General features: G+C 53.2%; 1 protein-coding gene across 1 annotated transcript; it reads left to right on the top strand.

The window, feature by feature from the left end:
- Nucleotides 1–1,244: 1,244 nt before the first annotated feature.
- On the top strand, nt 1,245–20,352 carry NOS3 (nitric oxide synthase 3). Its single transcript, XM_049782660.1, has 26 exons — nt 1,245–1,429; nt 2,974–3,076; nt 3,675–3,823; nt 4,463–4,625; nt 5,003–5,094; nt 5,182–5,323; nt 5,931–6,070; nt 6,150–6,324; nt 6,734–6,835; nt 7,315–7,509; nt 7,602–7,675; nt 8,190–8,334; nt 8,462–8,566; nt 12,781–12,848; nt 13,332–13,448; nt 13,534–13,708; nt 14,948–15,080; nt 15,203–15,281; nt 15,376–15,563; nt 15,972–16,144; nt 16,315–16,525; nt 16,618–16,705; nt 18,307–18,428; nt 19,106–19,254; nt 19,459–19,653; nt 19,786–20,352. Exons 1-26 carry the CDS (start codon nt 1,245–1,247, stop codon nt 19,945–19,947), a joined length of 3,630 nt encoding a protein of 1,209 aa, XP_049638617.1. The 3' UTR covers nt 19,948–20,352.
- Nucleotides 20,353–20,410: the final 58 nt, after the last annotated feature.

Genomic DNA, 20,410 nt, shown 5'->3' with positions numbered 1-20,410 from the left:
GTCCCCATCTCATCCCCATCCCAGAGGAATTATTCTAGGGGGCCAGAACCTGTTAGCTCTGCCTCTAGCCTTGTCACGTTGGTGACAAGGTGACAGGGAGACAGGCCTGTCTATCTTGTCCAGGCCTCCTTCCTCAGACTGGCAGATAGAGCCCTTCTTCGTGGGACCCCAACATTCACAGCACAGCCTGTTCTTTAAGTTGACCTGCCCCATCACCACACATGCCAAGACCCACCCCTTTATCCAAGAGCACTCCAATATCAACAACGTCTATCAAAGGAATCCAGACAACGCAGAGCTAAGCTGGATTCCTGCCTGCCTGCCACCCGCCTCTGCTACTCCATCTTCCAAATTTCTCTTCCTGATCACAGACCATCCTGCCTATGCTCTCTCAGACCCATGAGACTTGGACCCCAGGGACCCATGCCCAAACCTAGTGGTCTCTCTCAAGCCCCTGGAGTGCTCAGAACTACAAGTCCCAGCATGCATAGGTGCCTGTGGTGTCTGCAAAGTACTTGTTTAATCAACTGCATTCTGGAAGTTGTAGTTTTCACTACCACACTTTTGGGAGGTCCCAACATCTCCTCCGGTGGGCAGTGCTGACCGGTCACCCCCAGGGGAGCATGCGTCACTAGATGACAGGGTGGGTGGACGCCCTGGATGGAAACTTCCTGTTCCTTTGTGTCCCCCACTTGAGTCATGGGGGGCGGGGGGTTCCAGGAAATAGGCTTGGAGGAGAAGGGATACCCTAGAGCCAGACCAGACACAAAGGGTTGCTGCCTCCACTGTGGGCTTGTGCCCCCTATAACCCCTAAAGGACTCAAAAGAAGGAGTCCAGATGCAGGGGAAGGGGCACAGGAAGGGCCTGGGGTGGCCCACAAAGTCTCTGGGGTCCTTGAACTTCTAGCCGTCAAATGCCCCTGTCTCAGGCCTTGACCACAGTCCCCTCCTCAGATGCCCCCTCCTCAAGAGCCCCTAGCTACTCTCTGCCACCCCAGCCTGTGTCAGGTCCCAGGGCTCTGCCAGACACCTGGGTTCCCACTTATCAGTCCTTGGAGCGGAACTCTGCGTCCGGCCCCCCACCCTGGGGCCGGCCCAGGCTCAGAGCCTCCAGCCAGCCTGGTTCCTGTCCCATTGTGTGGGGGACTGGGCGGGCCGAAGCCCGGAGCCCCCTCCCACCACCCCCTCCCCTTCCTAAGGAAAAGGCCTCTCGCCTCCTGCCTGGCACAGCGGAGGCTCCAGCCATGGGTAACCTGAAGAGTGTAGGCCAGGAGCCTGGGCCGCCCTGCGGACTGGGACTGGGACTGGGCCTCGGGTTGTGCAGCAAGCAGGGTTCACCCACCCGTGCCTCCGCCACTGAGCCCAGCCAGGCCCCGGCACCAGCTCTGGCACCCGCTCCAGCAACACCAGCACCTGTGCCAGACTCCAGGTGAGGTCCTGGGAAGAGGTGAGAGATTGATTCCCTGTCACTGACAGGAGTGGGGTGGGTGGGGGCTCAGTCCAGGTGCAGCAGACAGCGAGGGAGGGAAGGTTCCGAAGACACCAAAATCAGGCATGACAGGTGACAAGGTCAAGGTGCCTGCCTAAAGGTTTGAATGGCCAGTCTGAGTGCTATCTGGCCACCACCAGAGCTGTGTGGCTTGGTGCAAGTATTTTGCCCTCTCTGAGCTTCCATTTGGATGAAATACGGATCAGGGAGCATAGTGAGATTGTCGAGAGCTCCCCATAGGCTTTTTGTAAGGAGAGGGGATTGTTTAACCAGGCGAGGGTGGCTAAATCGAGTGGTGAAAGCAAAAGTCTTGCGGAAAAAGGCAAAGTTTGGGTAAGGAGACTTAAGCCCCAGTAGAAAGCAGGGAAAACAGAGCCTCTGAGGTCTTTTGTTTTTTTGTTTTCGGTATTGGTTTTTGGGTCACATCTGGCAGCGCTCAGGGGTCCCTCCTGTCTCTACGCTCAGAAATCGCTCCTGGCAGGCTCGGGGGACCATATGGGATGCCGGGATTCAAACCGCTGTCCTTTTGCATGCAAGGCAAACGCTTTACTCTGAGGCTTTTTGCCTGCCCCACGCTGATCACCCTAAAGTGACCATCAACCCCCAAAACTGCCCCAGCTGCAGTGCCCCCAAAAGGAGCCTGGGGACAGAAAAGACAGGTGGGTACCAGGTGGGGTGCTAGACCTGACAGGGCAGCTGGAGTTGGAGCAGCTCTGAGGAGGGCTGAGCCCGGTCAGCATGGGTCAGTCAGTCCCTCCCTTCCTCCCACTGGGCCGGGGATATGGAGGAAGTGATAAGGCGCTGAGGTTCCCTTCACACCAAGACTTCTGTCCTGAAAGCTGGGAGCCAGGAGGGAAATTGGGGCTTCTCAGCTCGCTCTGTCCCCCCATGCTTTTACTGGAGCAGGGAGAACCAGAAGATGAGGACTCCCGACCTCCGGGGGGCTCCCCATCTGTCATGTCAAAAGGCCACGTGCAGGGCCAGAGAGATAGCACAGCGGCATTTGCCTTGCAAGCAGCCGACCCAGGACCTAAGGTGCTTGGTTCGAATCCCAGCGTCCCATATGGTCCCCCGTGGCTGCCAGGAGCTAGTTCTGAGAAGATAGCCAGGAATAACCCCTGAGCATTGCCGGATGTGGCCCAAAACCAAAACAAAAAAAAAAAAGGCCACGTGCAGGGGCCGGAGAGATAGTACAATGCTAGAACGTTTGCCTTGCACACAGCTGACCCAGGAAGAACCTGGGTTCGATTCCTGGCATCCCGTATGGTTCCCCGAGCCTGCCAGGAGCAATTTCTGAGCACAAAGCCAGGAGTAACCCCTGAGCGCTGCCAGGTGTGTTCAAAAAAAATAAAAATAGAAAGGCCACGTATAGCACTATAGACAGGTGGGAGAAAGCAGCAAACAGGCTGGCGGCTAATTCAGCTGCTGAAAGGGGCTCAGAGGGAACAAACTTGCCTCCATGACCCCCTCCTGCTTCCCAACAGCCCCGTGCTCTCGAGGCCCCCAGAGGGCCCCAAGTTTCCCCGTGTGAAGAACTGGGAGGTGGGAAGCATCACTTATGACACGCTGAGTGCCCAGTCACAGCAGGTAAGGGAGGCCAGGTTGGTGCCTCCTGAAATGGGGGAGAGGGTACTGAGGCCAGAGAGACAGACAGCGAGGAAGAAAAGGGACTTGCCTCACACCCAGCCAAGCTGGGTTCAATCCTCAGCACCCATATGGTCCTCCATGCACTGAGAGGCAGGAGTAAGTCCTGAACACTGCCGATGTGGCCCAGAAACCAAACCAGAAAAGAAAACAGGGGCCAGAGAGATAGCATGGAGGTAAGGCATTTGCCTTGCATGCAGAATCCCGGCATCCCATATGGTCCCCTGAGCCTGCCAGGAGCGATTTCTGAGCATAGAGCCAGGAGTAACCCCTGAGCACTGCTGGGTGTGACCCAAAAGCCAAAAGAAAAGAAAAGAAAAAGAAAACAGGGAGACTGGGAGGAATTCGAGAGCTGAGGCACATGTCAAGGGTTTGCTGATCCCCTCTAACCTTTGCCCCAAACTTCACCCTAGCCCATCTCATCTCACCCCAATTCCAATCTCCATCCAGCTCTCCCTCTTGCTTCTGAGCCGTTATACATTGACATGGTCCCCACCTTTGTGTTCTTGACTCTCTCTACCCCGGCCCCTCTCCGATCCAGAATGGACCCTGCACAGCCAAACGCTGCCTGGGCTCCCTGGTGTTTCCACGGAAGCTGCAGAGCCGGGGCACTCCTGGCTCAGCAGCCCCAGAGCAGCTGCTGAACCAGGCCAGAGACTTCATTGACCAGTACTACAGCTCCATCAAGAGGTAACTTGAATTCATAGCACAGCGGGGTGGGTGCTTGCATTGTTCATGGCCAACCCTGGTTTGATCTCTGGCAACCCATTTGGTCCCTTGAGCTCCACCAGGAGTGATTTCTGAGTGCAGAGTCAGTCAGGAGTAACCCTGTGGCCCCCAAAACTTAAAAATAAATGGGGCCCGAGAGATAGCACAGCAGTAGGGCATTTACCTTGCACGCAGCCAACCCAGAATGGACAGTGGTTCAAATCCCGACATCCCATATGGTTCCCCGAGCCTGCCAGGAGTGATTTCTGAGCACAGAGCCAGTAGTGACCCCTGAGCGCCGCCGAGTATAACCCCTCCTCCCCAAAAAAGAGGTAAAATAGGATGTCACTATCCTGAGACTCTTTTGTTTTGTTTTGTTTTGTTTTTGGGTACACCCGGCGGTGCTCAGGGGTTACTCCTGGCTGTCTGCTCAGAAATAGCTCCTGGCAGGCACGGGGGACCATATGGGACACCGGGATTCAAACCAACCACCTTTGGTCCGGGATCAGCTGCTTGCAAGGCAAACGCCCCGCTGTGCTATCTCTCCGGGCCCTATCCTGAGACTCTTAAGATTGAATCCCAGGTCCCTACCCCCTCACTTCCCTCTGTCCTCCTTCACAGGAGTGGCTCCTTTGCCCACGAGCAGCGACTGCAGGAGGTGGAGGCTGAGGTGGCGACCACAGGCACCTACCACCTGCGGGAGAATGAACTGGTGTTTGGAACCAAGCAGGCCTGGCGCAATGCCCCTCGTTGTGTGGGCCGAATCCAGTGGGGCAAATTGCAGGTGTGGCCCCTTCAAGGACAGAAGTGGGGCCAGGCAGAAATGGAGAGGCCATGAGATACCTGAACCTTCTTTGCTGGGGACCGTGAGCCCTGACGAAGTCTGTGCCCTCTCCCTGGAGTCCTGGGCCCATAGGAAATGCTTGCTGGTTAGGTGATCCCTGATCTAGAGGACACTTAGGCATGGAGTCTCCTCCAGGAAAGGCCTCAACTGTCAGGCCCTGACAAACCACCCCTCAGTGGGCTAGAGGGAGAGAAAATGGTTGGCAAGGGGTCCCCAGACTCCGAAGGGGCATGTGGGTCCTGAGGAGCCCCTCCTCTTGCTCCAGATGGCTTTCTGATCACCCCAACACATGCTTTTTCTGCCTTCTGCTGCCTCAGGTATTTGATGCACGGGACTGTACCTCTGCCCAGGAGATGTTCACTTACATCTGTAACCACATCAAATATGCCACAAACAGAGGCAACCTCCGGTGAGTGCCCCCATCTCCACTCCCAGGCTGGGGGCACAGTCAGCAGCTCATCTGGCCCCATGACCCATGTTCCATGTCCCCACATAGCTCGGCCATCACCGTGTTCCCCCAACGCACCCCTGGACGTGGAGATTTCCGGATCTGGAATAGCCAGCTGGTGCGCTATGCGGGGTATAGGCAACAGGACGGGTCTGTGCGGGGAGACCCCGCCAACGTGGAGATCACCGAGGTGGGCAAAGATGGGGGTACCAGAGAGATGTCGAGGGGGGGATGAAAATGTCTCTATGATAGGGCATCTGCCTTATGTGTGAATCCCCAGGATTGATTTCCAGCCCTATATGACCTCCCCAAGGGTGGTCATGGAACATGGAAGAAGGAACCTTTGTGGAAATGAAGGCTGGAAGATCCCAAAGAAAGGGAGTCCAGGGAGAGAAGCAGTACAGTGGATTAGGGACTTGCCTTGCATGAGGCTGACTAACCCAAGTTTAGTTCCCCAGGACCACATCTGGTCTGTTGAGCCCTGCCAGGAGTGATCCTTGAGCAGAGTCAGGAGTAAGACCTGAACATCACTGGGTGACTCAAAAAAACAAACAAAAAATAAGTGGGGGCAGTCACAGAGGGATCTGTGTGGGGAGGTTAATAAAAGATCCTTTGGAGCCACTGAGACAGCACAAACGTGAAGGCAATTATTTGCCTTGCGTTCAGCTGTGGCCACAGACCTGGTTTGAATCCTGGCATCAAACATGGTTCCCAAGTACAGTCAGGTATTGCCCCAATATAAGAAAATAAAGGATCTTAGGAACTTGGCCTGGAAGCCTTAGACCCTGTTTCCCTAGCTCTGCATACAACATGGCTGGAGCCCCGGGAATGGCCGTTTCGATGTGCTTCCGCTGCTGCTCCAGGCCCCAGATGAGCCTCCAGAGCTCTTCACTCTGCCCCCTGAATTGGTCCTCGAGGTGCCTCTGGAGCACCCCACGTGAGTGCCAGAGGATGGATGAAGTGGACGGGATGTTTGAGATTTGGGGGCCCTAAGCACACTACCCTGACATTCCCAGGCTGGAATGGTTTGCTGAGCTGGACCTGCGCTGGTACGCCCTCCCAGCTGTATCCAACATGCTGCTGGAAATCGGAGGCCTGGAGTTCCCTGCAGCCCCGTTCAGTGGCTGGTACATGAGCACTGAGATTGGTACTCGGAACCTGTGTGACCCCCACCGCTACAACATTCTGGAGGTGAGCCCCGGGTACTGGAAGTGGGAATGTCCCTATATACATCTATATACATCACCACAGGCTGTGGGCCAGGCATGGAGTATTTCCCACAGTATCATCATAGGCTGTGGTCCCAGCCAGGCTCTCTCACATCAGCACTTCAGGGAAGATTCTAGAACCACGGAGGCAGGACCTGAGAAGCACAGAAGAACATGTGCATGGACACTTATGTGAATCCATGGCTGCTTTTGCCTCTGTAACTTTCCTCAAATTCTCAAAGCAGACTTTGATCCCAAAAAGCATTAGAACTCATTTGAGAGGAGAGAGATTGAGTCTGGGTTCTGCTCTGGTCCCTGGAGCTCCTGGAGCCTGGCCCTGAGCCAGACCCACTCCTTAAGTGTGAGACCCTCTGTGCCACCTCTGTACTCAGGATGTGGCCGTGTGCATGGACCTGGACACCAGGACAACCTCGTCTCTCTGGAAAGACAAGGCAGCCGTGGAGATCAATGTGGCAGTGTTGCACAGCTACCAGGTGACCTGGCAGACCGTCGGTGTGTGTGTGTGTGTGTGTGTGTGTGTGTGTGTGTGTGTGTGTGTGTGTGACTGTGCAGCTGTCCCTGATCCCCTAGTCTCAGGGTATGATGCTCTTTCAGGAAAGAATATCAGGAAGCTCATGTGTGCCCCTGTGCCCAGGATTGTGGACCTGAGACACACTGAGCGCAGTGCTGTGTGGCAGTCATGGGACTGAGCATCCAGACGGGAATACCAGAGTCTAGTTGTCCAGAGGCACAGCTGCTTTCTGGGTCTCCCTCCAAGAAGTGTGGGCCTGGAAGCATCACACCAAGATCAGAATTACTAATCTTGGAGTGCCCGCAGGTTAGGGGACACAGGAGAGACTAGAGGGGGCAGTATGATTAGGAAGACACAGAGGTGCTAGATTTGGTGTATCTGGGTTCAGTGAAATTTGGGTGATGGATGTGGTCTGTCTGCTGAGTTGAGTACTCTCTTCAGCTGGCCAAGGTAACCATTGTGGACCACCATGCTGCCACTGCCTCCTTCATGAAGCACTTGGAGAATGAGCAGAAGGCGCGTGGGGGCTGCCCCGCTGACTGGGCCTGGATTGTGCCTCCCATCTCGGGTAGCCTCACCCCTGTCTTCCATCAAGAGATGGTCAACTACGTCCTGTCCCCGACCTTCCGCTACCAGGTGCACACCTAACTGGCTTTTGCCTCTGGGGCCAGATCAAAGCATCCCCATGGGACCTCCAACCTTTTGTTTTTCTTTCCTCATCCCTGCAGCCAGACCCCTGGAAAGGGAGTGCAGCCAAGGGAACTGGCATCACCAGAAAAAAGACCTTCAAGGAAGTTGCCAAGTAGGTGTCCCCTGATATCTACCTCACTTTTTTTGTCAGCCTTTCCACCTACCCTTCACTCCACCAACTTCTTCATACCACTCAAAAGACCTTTTACACCCCTTCATCCTCTGACCCCTCCCCACCACTCTGTCTTTCATGCTCCCTTAGCCCTTCACACCTCAGCCCCTCACATCCTAAGTTCTTCATATCCCTTAGCTCTCCCATTCCCTCAACCCTTCACAGACCTCAGTACTCCAATCCCCTTAGCCCCTCACACTCCTCTGCCTTTCATATTCCTCAGCCCTTAACAACCCTCAGTTCTTCTCTCCTCTCAGCCCTTCCATCCTTTCAGCCCTTTACAATACTTTGGTCTTTCAGTCCTCTCAGTCCTCCACCCGCTCAGCCCTCACACCTCAGCCCTTCATACTTCCTTAGCCCTACCACTCAACCCACCCCACTGTCCCATCCTAGTCTTTGCCATGCACAAGGGAGACCTGTGTGCTTCACCCCTGCTCACTCTCACTTCCCTCAGTGCAGTGAAGATTTCCGCCTCCCTCATGGGCACGGTGATGGCCAAGCGCGTGAAGGCCACCATCTTGTACGGTTCAGAGACAGGTCGTGCCCAGAGCTATGCACAGCATCTGGGGAGACTCTTCCGGAAGGCTTTCGACCCCCGGGTAGGCTGGGTGCAGCAAGGGAGGGATCTGGAAGGGGTGTCTCCTTGGAGAACAGAAGGGCATAGGGAGCAGCCCCTAGAAATCAGGGAACCTTGGTCCGAGTCACTGACCCCATATTCTCTTTTAGGTCCTGTGCATGGATGAGTATGATGTGGTATCCCTGGAACATGAAACACTGGTGTTGGTGGTCACCAGCACGTTTGGGAATGGGGATCCTCCAGAGAATGGAGAGGTAAGACCTGCAGGGATGAGGGGAGATTCAAGATGAGAGTGATTTTCTCAGGATAGAAATTGGGTTGCCATGAGAGAATTCCAAAAGGAGTGTGGACATTCCACTGGGACTGCTAGCCTGCACAAGCCACACTCCAGCCCTCCCATCAGCTGCCTGACACCTGACACCAGCTATGTCCTGTCATGACAGTATCTGTACATGCTTTGCACTTGAAGGCACTTCTGGGTGCACTGGGCAATAATGCTGCTCATGGACACAGGTTACTAAGAAAAACAGGGACCCTGTTTCAGATGCAATTTCTGCTTTTCTATTTCTTCATAAAATTGCTGTCTGTAGGGGCCAGAGCGATAGCATGGAGGTAAGGCGTTTGCCTTTCATGCAGAAGGTCGGTGGCTTAAATCCCAGCATCCCATATGGTCCCCCGTGCCTGCTAGGAACGATTTCTGAGTGTAGAGCCAGGAGTAATCCCTGAGCACTGCCAGGTGTGGCGAAGAAGAAGAAGAAGAAGAAGGAGGAGGAGGAGGAGGAGGAGGAGAAGAAGAAGAAGAAGAAGAAGAAGAAGAAGAAGAAGAGAAGAAGAAGAGAAGAAGAAGAAGAAGAAGAAGAAGAGAAGAAGAAGAAGAAGAGAAGAAGAAGAAGACGAAGAAGAGAAGAAGAAGAAGAAGAAAAGAAGAAGAAAAGAAGAAGAAGAAGAAAAGAAGAAGAAGAAGAAGAAGAAGAAGAAGAAGAAGAAGAAGAAGAAGAAGAAGAAGAAGAAGAAGAAGAAGAAGAAGAAGAAGAAGAATGCTGTCTGTAGAGATGAAGTTCCCTTTCTGAAATATATTTTGTTTGTTTTTGGGATACACACTGGCTGTGCCACACTCAGAAAATGCTCAGGGGACTTTATGGAACTCCAGGGATCAAATATGGGTTAGCTGCATGCCAGGCAGATGCCTTACCCACTGTACTATCTCTAATCAACCTTTCAGAAAAAATATTTAAAGAAAAACAATACAAAACTGGAGTGCCACTATGAAATTATTGTTAGCTGGGGTTTGGGGGACTATACCTGGCTGTGCTCAAGGCTAACAACACCTGGTTCTGCTTGGTGGTTACTCCTAGTGGGGTTCAAAAAACCCTATGTTGTGCCAGGAATAAAACTGGGGTTGACCACCCGCAAGACAAGCACTTTCCCCATTATACTATCTCTCCAGCCATCAAGTGCTTTAACAATCTTCCCATCTCTCTATTTCTGGCTGCCCAGCACAGCCTGGAGTAACTGTGGCGCTCCCACTGTTTCTGCTTTTGGTGAGAACACCAAAGTACCATGCACCTTCTGGGCACCGCGCATTTCCCTGGGCACCAAGCATTTTCTTACTGCCCATAGGCTTGCACTCTGAGATCTATGCTGGCTACTGGTTTCATTGACCATATGTGCCCATTGCTCATTCTACTCTGTCTTTTTTGGTTTTATTTTTATTTTCAAACCATACCCAGCAGTACTCAGGGGTTAATCCAGGCTGTGTGCTCAGAAATTACTCCTGGTAGGTTCAGGGGACCATGTGAGATGCCAAGAATAGAATACAGGTTGGCTAAGTGCAAGGCAAATGCCCTACCCTCTGTGCTATATAGTTCCTGCCCCTTTATTCTGCCTTTTGGAGGGAACTAGCTTTTATCTTTAATACAAAGGTCTGTACCTAAATGATCCACAGTTGGCCAAGGTGGAGATTTTTATCATTCTATGAAATCCCCTGTAGAGATTCTTAGCCAACCCCAATCTCCCCAATCTCTCAATTGTCTGCTGTGGAAAGTTCTAGAAAGCTGTGCTTTGGAGTATTGCAGTTCAGGTATGTTCAGCCCACCTTAGGCATGTGACTGAGCAGCATAGGGCAAGTTCATTGTGTGAACACATGATCTGTACCCCGTCATCCCTACCACCCATCTCCAGCTGACAAACACTTAGGTTGTTTCCAGTTTCTAGTTGTTATGAACATTCTTGTGCAGGCTTTTGTGGGCTTATGTTTTCATTTCTCTTAGATAAATAATACCTAGGACCAAAATTGCTTGGTCATCAGTAAAGTTATATTTAACTAAAAATAGCCCAAGTAATAGCCCTCAAATTTTGTTCTTGTCGATGTCCATTTAAACCTGGGTGAGCCTTAGACAAAGCAGTGAGAATGAGGGTTAGTCCAGCAATACTAACAAGAATATTCTGGGTTGGGGGCCGGAGAGATATCATGGAGGTTAGGCATTTGCCTTGCGTGCAGAAGGTCAGTAGTTCGAATCCTGGCATCCCATATGGTCCACCAAGCCTACCAGGAGCAATTTCTGAGCATGGAGCCAGGAGTAACCCCTGAGCACTGCCGGGTGTGACCTCCCCCCCCCAAAAAAAATCAAAGAATATTCTGGGGCTGGAGACATATATATAGTACAGCAGGGAAGGTATTTACCTTGCAGTCAACCTGGGTTCAATCCCCAACATCCTGTATGGTTCCACCAAGCCTACCTGGAGGAATAATTTCTAAGTGCAGAGCACTCCTTGGTGTGTGTGTGGGGGGTGGAAACAAACAAACAAAACAAGAATGTTCCTAGACCAGAGAGATAGTACAACAAATAGGGCACTTGCCTTGCACTGGCTGAGCCAAGTCTGATTCCCCTACGTACCCCATATGGTCCCCTAAACCCCATCAGGAACAATCCAGAGCCAGTCCTAAACACTACTGGGTATGGCAACAAAAAAAAATCTTTCTTGTATCATTATTCATATGGTACCAGCCTTGGTTTTTTGTTTTTTGTTTTGGTTTTTTTTTGGGGTCACATCCGGCAGTGCTCAGGTGTTAACTCCTGGCTCTACAATCAGAAATCGCTCCTGGCAGGCTCAGGGGCCTATATGGGATGCTGGGATTCGAACCACCGTCCTTCTGCGTGCAAAGCAAACGCCCTACCTCCATGCGCTCTCTCTGGCCCACCAGCTACTTTATCTGTACCTCAAAATACAGTATATGGGTGAAGAAGCAGAGCAATAATGCAATCCTGAGGGTTCAATTTGGTCAAATTCAGGAAGTGATAGTAGCATGTGGGATGCCAATCAGGAGGGCCATAGGGAACTCAACTCCTTCACCTGCTGGGGTAAGGAAGGGAAATCCAAGGTGTCTATTAGGGTGCTGGGGGTGTTTCTAGCTGGTGGGCTGAGCACATAGGTGTGTACAATGGCGGGAATCTACAAGATGACATGCAAAAGAAGTGCCATATCCTGCACCACCATCTCCAGCCCCTTCTAAGCCATTTTCCTGAAGGTGGATGATGGGCTTCAGCTTTTAGAAGTTGTCAGTACCAGAGTGATGAAATAATTGAAGCAACAGAGGGCTGATTTCCCCGGCTGCACGCGCAGAGGAGAGTGTGCTGAAGGGGGAGAGGGTACTGCCCATTAGTTGACATAGAATAGGCCTCCCAGGAGGTGCTGGGGTCCTGACCCAGCAATGCTGCCTTAAGGGAAGCAGAGTGGGTATGTACAATCCAGTGAAGATGTGGGGGGCAGGATCTGCAAATTGAGACCTGGTACAGGCCATGTGGTCCAGGAAGCCAACCTTGGGGTGCTAACCTGAGGAAGTTCACTTGAAGCCAACTGATGACTAGGAGCTCAGGAAACACTGTGAAACCCCCATTTTACTTAAAAAGACAAACAAAGGGGCCAAAGTGGTAGTACAGCAGGGAGGGTGTTTGCCTTGTGTGAGGACAACCTGGGTTCGAACCACACCATCCCTTATGGTCCTTCAAGCACCAGCAGAAATGATTTCTGAGTGCAAAGCCCTACGCATCGCTGGGTGTGACTCAAAAATATTTTTGTAATTAAATTTAAAAAGACAAGCCAAGAAAACTGTCACAGATATAAGACCACAGCCCGGGCCAGAGTGCTGAGACTTCTGAGGGCAAAGAAAAAGGCTGTTTCCTTTTATCCAAGTTTCCAAGTTTGCCAGCAGCTAGCACCTTAGTGCTTGATGCTACCATCATACCTACTGGCTTCTCAGTAACACCTGTTGATGCATGGCTATGATGTGCCAGTCAGTGCACAGTCACTGCCGTGAAGTTTGAAAGAGAACTTGGATGGGAAAGGCCAGCAGTGCTTTTATCCTCAAAGCAAACAAATGTAAAGTTACAAAGGATAGTGTGACTTCCTATGGAAGGAATCATAACAAATGAGGCCAAACTAACTTAAATTCCAACACCTTCCCCAGAGTTTTGCTGCAGCCCTCATGGAGATGTCGGGTCCCTACAACAGCTCCCCCAGACCAGAACAGCACAAGTGAGTAGAAAGGAGGCATGAGAGGGGACACAGGTATTTGGATACACCAAGGACAAGGGTGAAGAATCCCCTTGGAACCTCAGGACATTTTATCAACACACTGGAAAAGTGCGGGCTGGGGGATGGCCTTCTTTTTTTTTTTTTTTTGGTTTTTTTTGGGCCACACCTGGTGATGCTTAGGGGTTACTCCTGGCTATGTGCTCAGAAGTCACTCCTAGCTTGGGGGACCATATGGGACGCCAGAGGATCGAACTGCGATCCGTCCTAGGCTAGCGCTGGCAAGGCAGACACTTTACCTCTAGCGCCACCGCCCCGGCCCCAAGGGGGGATGGCCTGCTTTCTCGCGTCTTACCCAGTCCCATCAACCCTGAGGGTTCCCAGATTTGGAAGAAGAGATTCTGAGGTCCCTGCTCCCTCGGGTCCACCTGAGACAGTTCCGTGTCCAGTTCCTGAGTCACCCCAGTCTCTGTCCTTTCTTTCCAGGAGCTATAAAATTCGCTTCAACAGCATCTCTTGCTCTGACCAGCTAGTGTCCACATGGCGGCGGAAGAGAAAAGAATCCAGCAACACAGACAGCGCCGGGGCACTGGGCACCCTCAGGTCAGGGCTCCAGCCAGGGAAGGTGGCTTGGGCACCCCAGGGGAGAGGCAACAATGGGCTCCAGTGACCACTACTGACTCCTCAGGTTCTGTGTGTTCGGGCTGGGCTCCCGGGCATACCCCCACTTCTGTGCCTTTGCCCGCGCCGTGGACACGCGGCTGGAGGAACTGGGCGGGGAGCGGCTATTGCAACTGGGCCAGGGTGATGAGCTCTGTGGCCAGGAAGAGGCTTTCCGAGGCTGGGCCCAAGCTGCCTTCCAGGTGAGCCACCACTCTGCACCAGCACCCCAGCCACCCTGGGCCCTTCCTGTTTCTTCATAAATCCCCCTTACTGAGCTTTGCACAGAGGCACCCCTGGCGTTGAAGATGCCCTGAGCATCGGATGGGCCTTAGGAAGAGAGAGAGGTGTGGAAGGGGAGGATGGATGGGAGGAGAAGTGGAACAGAGAGAGTGGGATCATACAGATGGCTAAATTTGGACTGGGCAGAGCGGGGCATGCAGGAAGCTGGGTTTTAGTCTGTAATTAGTGGGGTCTTTCCAGGTGTGTGGGGTCTTGAGTAATGGGTTCAGGAAAGGGACATCTCATGTTTGGGTTTCTGAGTCAGGAATGCAAGCAGGGTCTGTCCCACATCTGGTGTCCTGGTTCAGGGGTACAGGTTGTTCCATGTCTGGGGTCCTGGTTAAGGGTACAGGGAGGAGTACATTCAAATCTGTGACCAGCGAATCCTGGGCTTTCTCATAGTCTGCTCCACCTAATCTGGAGTTGATGGCTCCTTCCATTCTAATACTCCTCCACCACATCCCAGAGATTGCCAGACTGGAGTTCATGGCCAAAGAGTGGGGTCATGAATGCTGGGTGCTAGGCTGGAAGGCTGGTCTAGGAGGTAGAAAACATGACCCAAGAATCTGGACACAGAGGGGAACAAACTGCGGGTCAGGAATGGGGAGAGCGAGAGGTTGTGGGGGTGGAAGGTAGGAAGGGAGGGGATGAGGAAGGAAGGAAGAGATAGAATGTTTTGCGTACATGGGGAAGATTAGTGGGTCCAGAGATAAAGGGTATGGGGCCTGCCTGAACAGAAACAAACAGGACATGCAACCCCTGGGTCCCCCCAGTTGAGAGGGGAAGATGAACCCAATATACAGGCACAAGAGACAGAGACAAAGAAGCTGGGAAACTTTCTTCTTGTTTGGGAGAACCAGGGAGCTGACCACAAAAACAAAGGCAGAAGCTATGGCTGAGCATGACAATGTGCTTTCATTACACCCCAAAAATAAACACCTCCAGGTCAAGTACCAGGGATGATCCCCACAGGTAAAGGAATACCAGTAATTAATGCTGGGTTGGAGCCAGGCCCTGCCCTTACCTGAGCCCCTTCTGCCACTGGACTAGGCTGGGCTGGGGGATAGGCAAGATCTCAGAAGGGCTGGAAGGCAGTGACCAGGAAAGACCAGCAAGACAGCCCTCAGCTGCCCATGCCACACCATCCTTCTGCCTTCCAGGCCTCCTGCGAGACCTTCTGTGTGGGAGAGGATGCGAAGGCTGCAGCGCAAGATATATTCAGCCCCAAACGGAGCTGGAAGCGCCAGAGGTACCGGCTGAGCACCCAGGCAGAGGGCCTCCAGTTGCTGCCAGGTGTGGCCCCTGCTCCTGCCTATAGGCCGTCTGGGCTCCATCCACCATGACTCAATCTCCTTTGCCCTGTCCCCCAGGCCTGGTCCAAGCCCATGACAGTCTTCCTCACCCTGTCCCCCCAGGCCTGGTTCACGTGCACCGACGCAAGATGTTCCAGGCATCTATCCTGTCAGTGGAGAACCTGCAAAGCAGCAAGTCTACGTGAGTAGGGCCACTGGCCTCTCTGCCCTGTCTCCCTTCCCACATCCCCACATCCCCTTCAGACCCCTGTAACAGCCCCTCTCCTCACCCCCAGCCGGGCTACGATCCTGGTGCGCCTAGACACAGCAGGCCAGGAGGGGCTCCAGTACCAGCCGGGGGACCACATTGGAGTGTGCCCGCCCAATCGGCCTGGCCTGGTGGAAGCACTGCTGAGCCGTGTGGAGGACCCGCCGCCCTCTGGGGAGCCTGTGGCTGTAGAGCAGCTGGAGAAGGGCAGTCCTGGTAAGGAGCGAGGTGGGGTCCCCACCAAGCACTGCTTGGCTTCTGACTCTGGGCTTCAGTTCACGACCAAGCAGAGGCCCAAACATCCCATCATAGTTCTACACCTGCTGAGCTGAGCCCAGTCTCACGGCTGGGGGTACATAGAGTATGGTCTTAAAGCTCTCCCCTAACCAGCTCCCCAAAATCTTTCCCTTTCTTCATGCTGCCCTAGAGACTCACTCAGCCTCCTTGCTTGCCCTGCAGCTTCTGCCTGTGGTGTGCCTACGTTTTGGGGAGGAGGGAGAATAGCATCAACCAGATCCAGCCTGGAACACCCCCCCCCCCCGCTCAGGCTCCCCAATTAGTCCTCAAGAACCCACCTAAGCAGCATGCCTTGCCCTTTGTTAATGCTTCCCCGGCACCCCATAGGTGGCCCTCCTCCAGGCTGGGTGCGGGACCCCCGGCTGCCCCCCTGCACGCTCCGCCAGGCCCTCACCTTCTTCCTGGACATCACCACCCCACCCAGCCCACGGCTGCTGCAGCTGCTCAGCACATTGGCGGAGGAACCTGGAGAGCAGCAGAAACTGGAGACCCTCAGCCAGGTAAGCACCCCCATCCATGCTGCCCATGGAGTGTGGGGGCTAGTGGGGCAAGGAACTGGGGAATCTGAACAAGAGATTGAACTCCCAAAGTCCTGTATCAGGGGCAGTGCTTGAAGAGGGGGAGTATTTCAGGGAGAATTCAACCCTACCCATGCCCGTCTGCCCACCAGGACCCTCGGCGTTATGAGGAGTGGAAGTGGTTCCGCTGTCCCACGCTGCTGGAGGTGCTAGAACAGTTTCCGTCTGTGGCATTGCCCGCACCACTGCTCCTCACGCAGCTGCCCCTGCTCCAGCCAAGGTACTACTCGGTCAGCTCAGCACCCAGCGCCTACCCTGGGGAGATCCACCTCACAGTGGCAGTGCTGGCCTACCGAACACAAGGTGAGGAGGATTCCCCAGGATGTAGAGCTGCCCCAGAATTCAGAGTGGAGGAACTTGGGCCAGCCACTCACTGATACCCCAACTCACCCCAGATGGCCTAGGTCCCCTCCACTATGGAGTCTGCTCCACGTGGCTGAGTCAACTCAAAGCCGGAGATCCTGTCCCCTGCTTCATCAGGGGGTAAGTAAACACCATGGGGCCTATCAGCAGGGTGACAGGAAAAGAGTGTCTATCCCCCACCATGGCAGAAAGTGTCAGAAACAGCAGAATGAAGATGGGTTGGGAGAAAATGAGGGTAGTGCCGAGAGAGAGATGAGGAGCAATCAGAATCTGACATTAAAGGTAGGGTGTTCCAGGCTGAAGCATAGTCTTGCATGCAGCTGATATGTTTTCCAGCCCTGGCATCCCGTAGGCTCCCCTGAACCCACAGGAGTAATACCTGAGCTCACAGTCATGAGTAAGCCCTGAGCACTAGCAGGTTGCACCCAAAACCTTGGAAAGCCTCTTACTCATTTGATTTGGGTCCTGGCCAGAAGCTGCAGTGACTGGGGACAGCTGCAAGGAAACAGGTCCCACTGTTTCCTGAAGGTGTAAGAGGAGAGCCCGGACTCCAGGACCATCTAAGCACCTGTCCATGGACAGACTACATTTAGGCCAGAGGGTTGGAATTGCGTCCCCCCCATCCCTGTGCCACTGAATGGGAAGGACACCATACTCTTAGCATCTGCCCATCCAGCAGCTGAGAACCCCTAGGCACTGGGGAGACTGAGGACCCAGGTGGCACTGAGACCTCAACCCATCCTATAAGTAAATGATGAACTGTATCCACCTACTAAATGCAAACCAGACAGTAGGATAAAACTTCTATTTTCTTTCTTTTTTTTTTTTTTTTGGTTTTTTGGGTCACACTCGGCAGCGCCCAGGGGGTTACTCCTGGCTCTACGCTCAGAAATCGCCTTTGGCAGGCACGGGGGACCATATGGGATGCCAGGATTCGAACCACCGTCCTTTTGCATGGAAGGCAAATGCCTTACCTCCATGCTATCTCACCGGCCCCAAAACTTCTATTTTCAAAAAAACAGTAAACCCTAACAAGCCCAAAGGCTGTCCTCCCCATCCCATAATTTCTAAATTGTTGAAACTGGGATGGTCAATTGTCCAAGGAGCAACCTCATGCTTAGGAGATCAAGAAAGAAATAGAGATAATAATTTACCTTTAACCTAATTTCTAGGAACCACAGACTACAAGATTTTTTTTTTTTTGGTTTAGGGGTCACACCTAGCAGCATTCAGGGGTTACTCCTGGCTCTGAATTCAGAAGTCGCTCCTGGCAGGTTCAGGGGACCATATGAGATACCAGGGTCTATCCTGTGTTGGCTGCATGCAAGGCAAATGCCTTACCACTGTGCTGTCTTTCTGCCCCCCCCCCTTTCTTTGGAGGGTGATAGCCATACTCAGCTATAAACCAGGTTCTACATTCAGAAACTACTCAGGGTGGGCTCAGGGAATCATATAGGATACATGGGATGCAAACCAGGTCAGCCACGTGCAAGGCAAATGCCCTTGCCACTGTACTAAGACTCTTACCCCAGTTTTGTGCCTTCAATAAGCGCTTTTGTGCATGAACATGAGGCACTGAGCATGCATGAGACTTTTGTGGGCACCAGCAAGTCTGACTCATGTCCCCTGGAAGCAAGACTTCTCTCTCCACCCTGTCCACGGATGCTAAGAATGAGGAGCTGGGCCATCAAATGGGGTCTGATGGCCACTCTCTCCATTAGGGCTCCTTCCTTCCGGCTACCCCCTGACCCCAGTTTGCCCTGTATCCTGGTGGGCCCAGGTACTGGCATCGCTCCCTTCCGGGGGTTTTGGCAAGAGCGACTGCACGACATTGACAGCAAAGGTAGGTTCGGGACCCAGAGTGTGACAGGTGGAAATCATAATATTTGGGTACAAAGAGACAGGAACTAGGAATGGGAAATGGTTGTCTGGGCACAACCAAGATCAGGAAACATCCCAGGTGCCTAGGAGGTCTGGTTTCCTGGTTCCCAGGCCCAAAGTAATTATTGGCTGGCGGACAAAGAGAACCAGGAATCTGGACGACACAGTGCTGAATTCAGAGGCAGATATGCTCTATGTAGACTCCGATATGCACCAGGGCTTATCTAGGTGTGGCTAAGACTTAAAGGATGCTTGCATTGGGCACCAGATCACTCAGAACAGCTGGCTGACCACAAGAAGGGAACTGTGAGTGACAGAAAGGTTGTGGATGTGGGAGAGCATGTGGTTAGAGGTCCTGAGTGTGGTGTCTGCAAAGGATCCTGGGTTTTCTAGCACAGAAGCAATTCATTCCACCCAGATTTCAGGCACCTCCTGCAAGCTTTGGCTTCTTTGCACTTTTGGGTGTGCCCAGCTTTCTCTGAAAGCACCTACACTCTCCTAGAGAGGCCTGACAGACACTAGGATTGTTTCCACCGGAACAATGCGCTGCCAGTTGGGTGGTGGCCAGCACTAAGCACAGAGAGCAGCTGCCCTGGAGCTGGAGGAGAGCACCCCATGCCACATTGCTTCTTCTTGCAGGATTGCAGCCCTGTCCGATGACCTTGGTGTTCGGCTGCCGATGCTCCCAGCTAGACCACCTCTACCGCGACGAGGTGCAAGATGCCCAGCAGCGTGGGGTGTTCGGACATGTCCTCACTGCCTTCTCCCGGGAACCTAACAGCCCTAAGGTGCGGGACCTTGAAAGAGCCCCGAGTCCAACACTCATGTGCCCCCCCCCCTTCTCAGATCTACACAAAGTCCCCCACCAAACCCTGCCTCTTGTTAGGCTCCCTTGTCTCGGCCACACTCTTACTCTCCCCTACCTCACCTCCCTTCCTGGGTACCAGCATGGGGCACCTTTTCACATCACCCCTAAACCTGTTTCCCCGCAGACATATGTACAGGACATTCTCAGAACGGAGCTGGCCCAGGAGGTCCACCGCGTGCTGTGCCTCGAACGAGGCCACATGTTCGTCTGCGGAGACGTCACCATGGCAACCAGTGTCCTGCAGACGGTGCAGCGCATCCTGGCGACGGAGGGCGCCATGGAGCTGGACAAGGCCGGTGATGTCATCGGCGTGCTACGGGTGCGTTCGTTGTGTGGGATGGGACCAGGGAGGGGGCGAGTCCGAGGCCAGAGAGGTTGGGCCTAGCCAGGCTTCAAGCAAGACCCACTCTGGATCACGGACTCCAGTTATGAACCTCCTCTTTCCCCACAGGATCAGCAACGCTACCACGAGGACATTTTTGGGCTCACCCTGCGCACCCAGGAGGTGACAAGCCGCATCCGAACCCAGAGCTTTTCTTTGCAAGAGAGGCGCCAGCGAGGAGCAGTGCCCTGGGCTTTTGACCCTCCAGGCCCAGACACTCCAGGCCCCTGAGAATTCTCTTATTTTCCATCCAGTTCTCAGAAAGGGGCTGCAATTCCAACCAGGCTTTGCCCACTCCTGGCCTGCCCCTCCTGAGGTGCCTTCTAGACTGTGTCCAGAGTCTGCAGAGATTCCTCATTCTCTCAGAAGAAGCAAAAGTTCCTTTCATTCAGGCCAGGTCCCTTGCCGGAGTCTGACTAGTGAGAAGGCCCCTCCAGGACTCGCAGTCCTCTTTCCTGTTCTTATGGTGAATTTAGATTCCCTTGACCTCTCTCTAGAGGATCTTCTTTTGAAATCTTAATCTTTCAATCACTCAAATATTTATTATTGAAGATTCACCATTAGAGCTTGTCCAGATATTCTTAGAGTTACTAAGATGCCTGCCCCAACCCTGTCCATTAAAATGACAGAATGACATCTTTGTCTTGTGATTGAAGCAGGTAGGAGGCGGGGTTCCTTCACATGGAAGCCGTCA

Source organism: Suncus etruscus, chromosome 1 (genome assembly GCF_024139225.1).
Source record: "Suncus etruscus isolate mSunEtr1 chromosome 1, mSunEtr1.pri.cur, whole genome shotgun sequence".
NCBI lineage: Eukaryota > Metazoa > Chordata > Mammalia > Eulipotyphla > Soricidae > Suncus > Suncus etruscus.
This window is presented reverse-complemented; position numbering and strand designations above follow the sequence as displayed.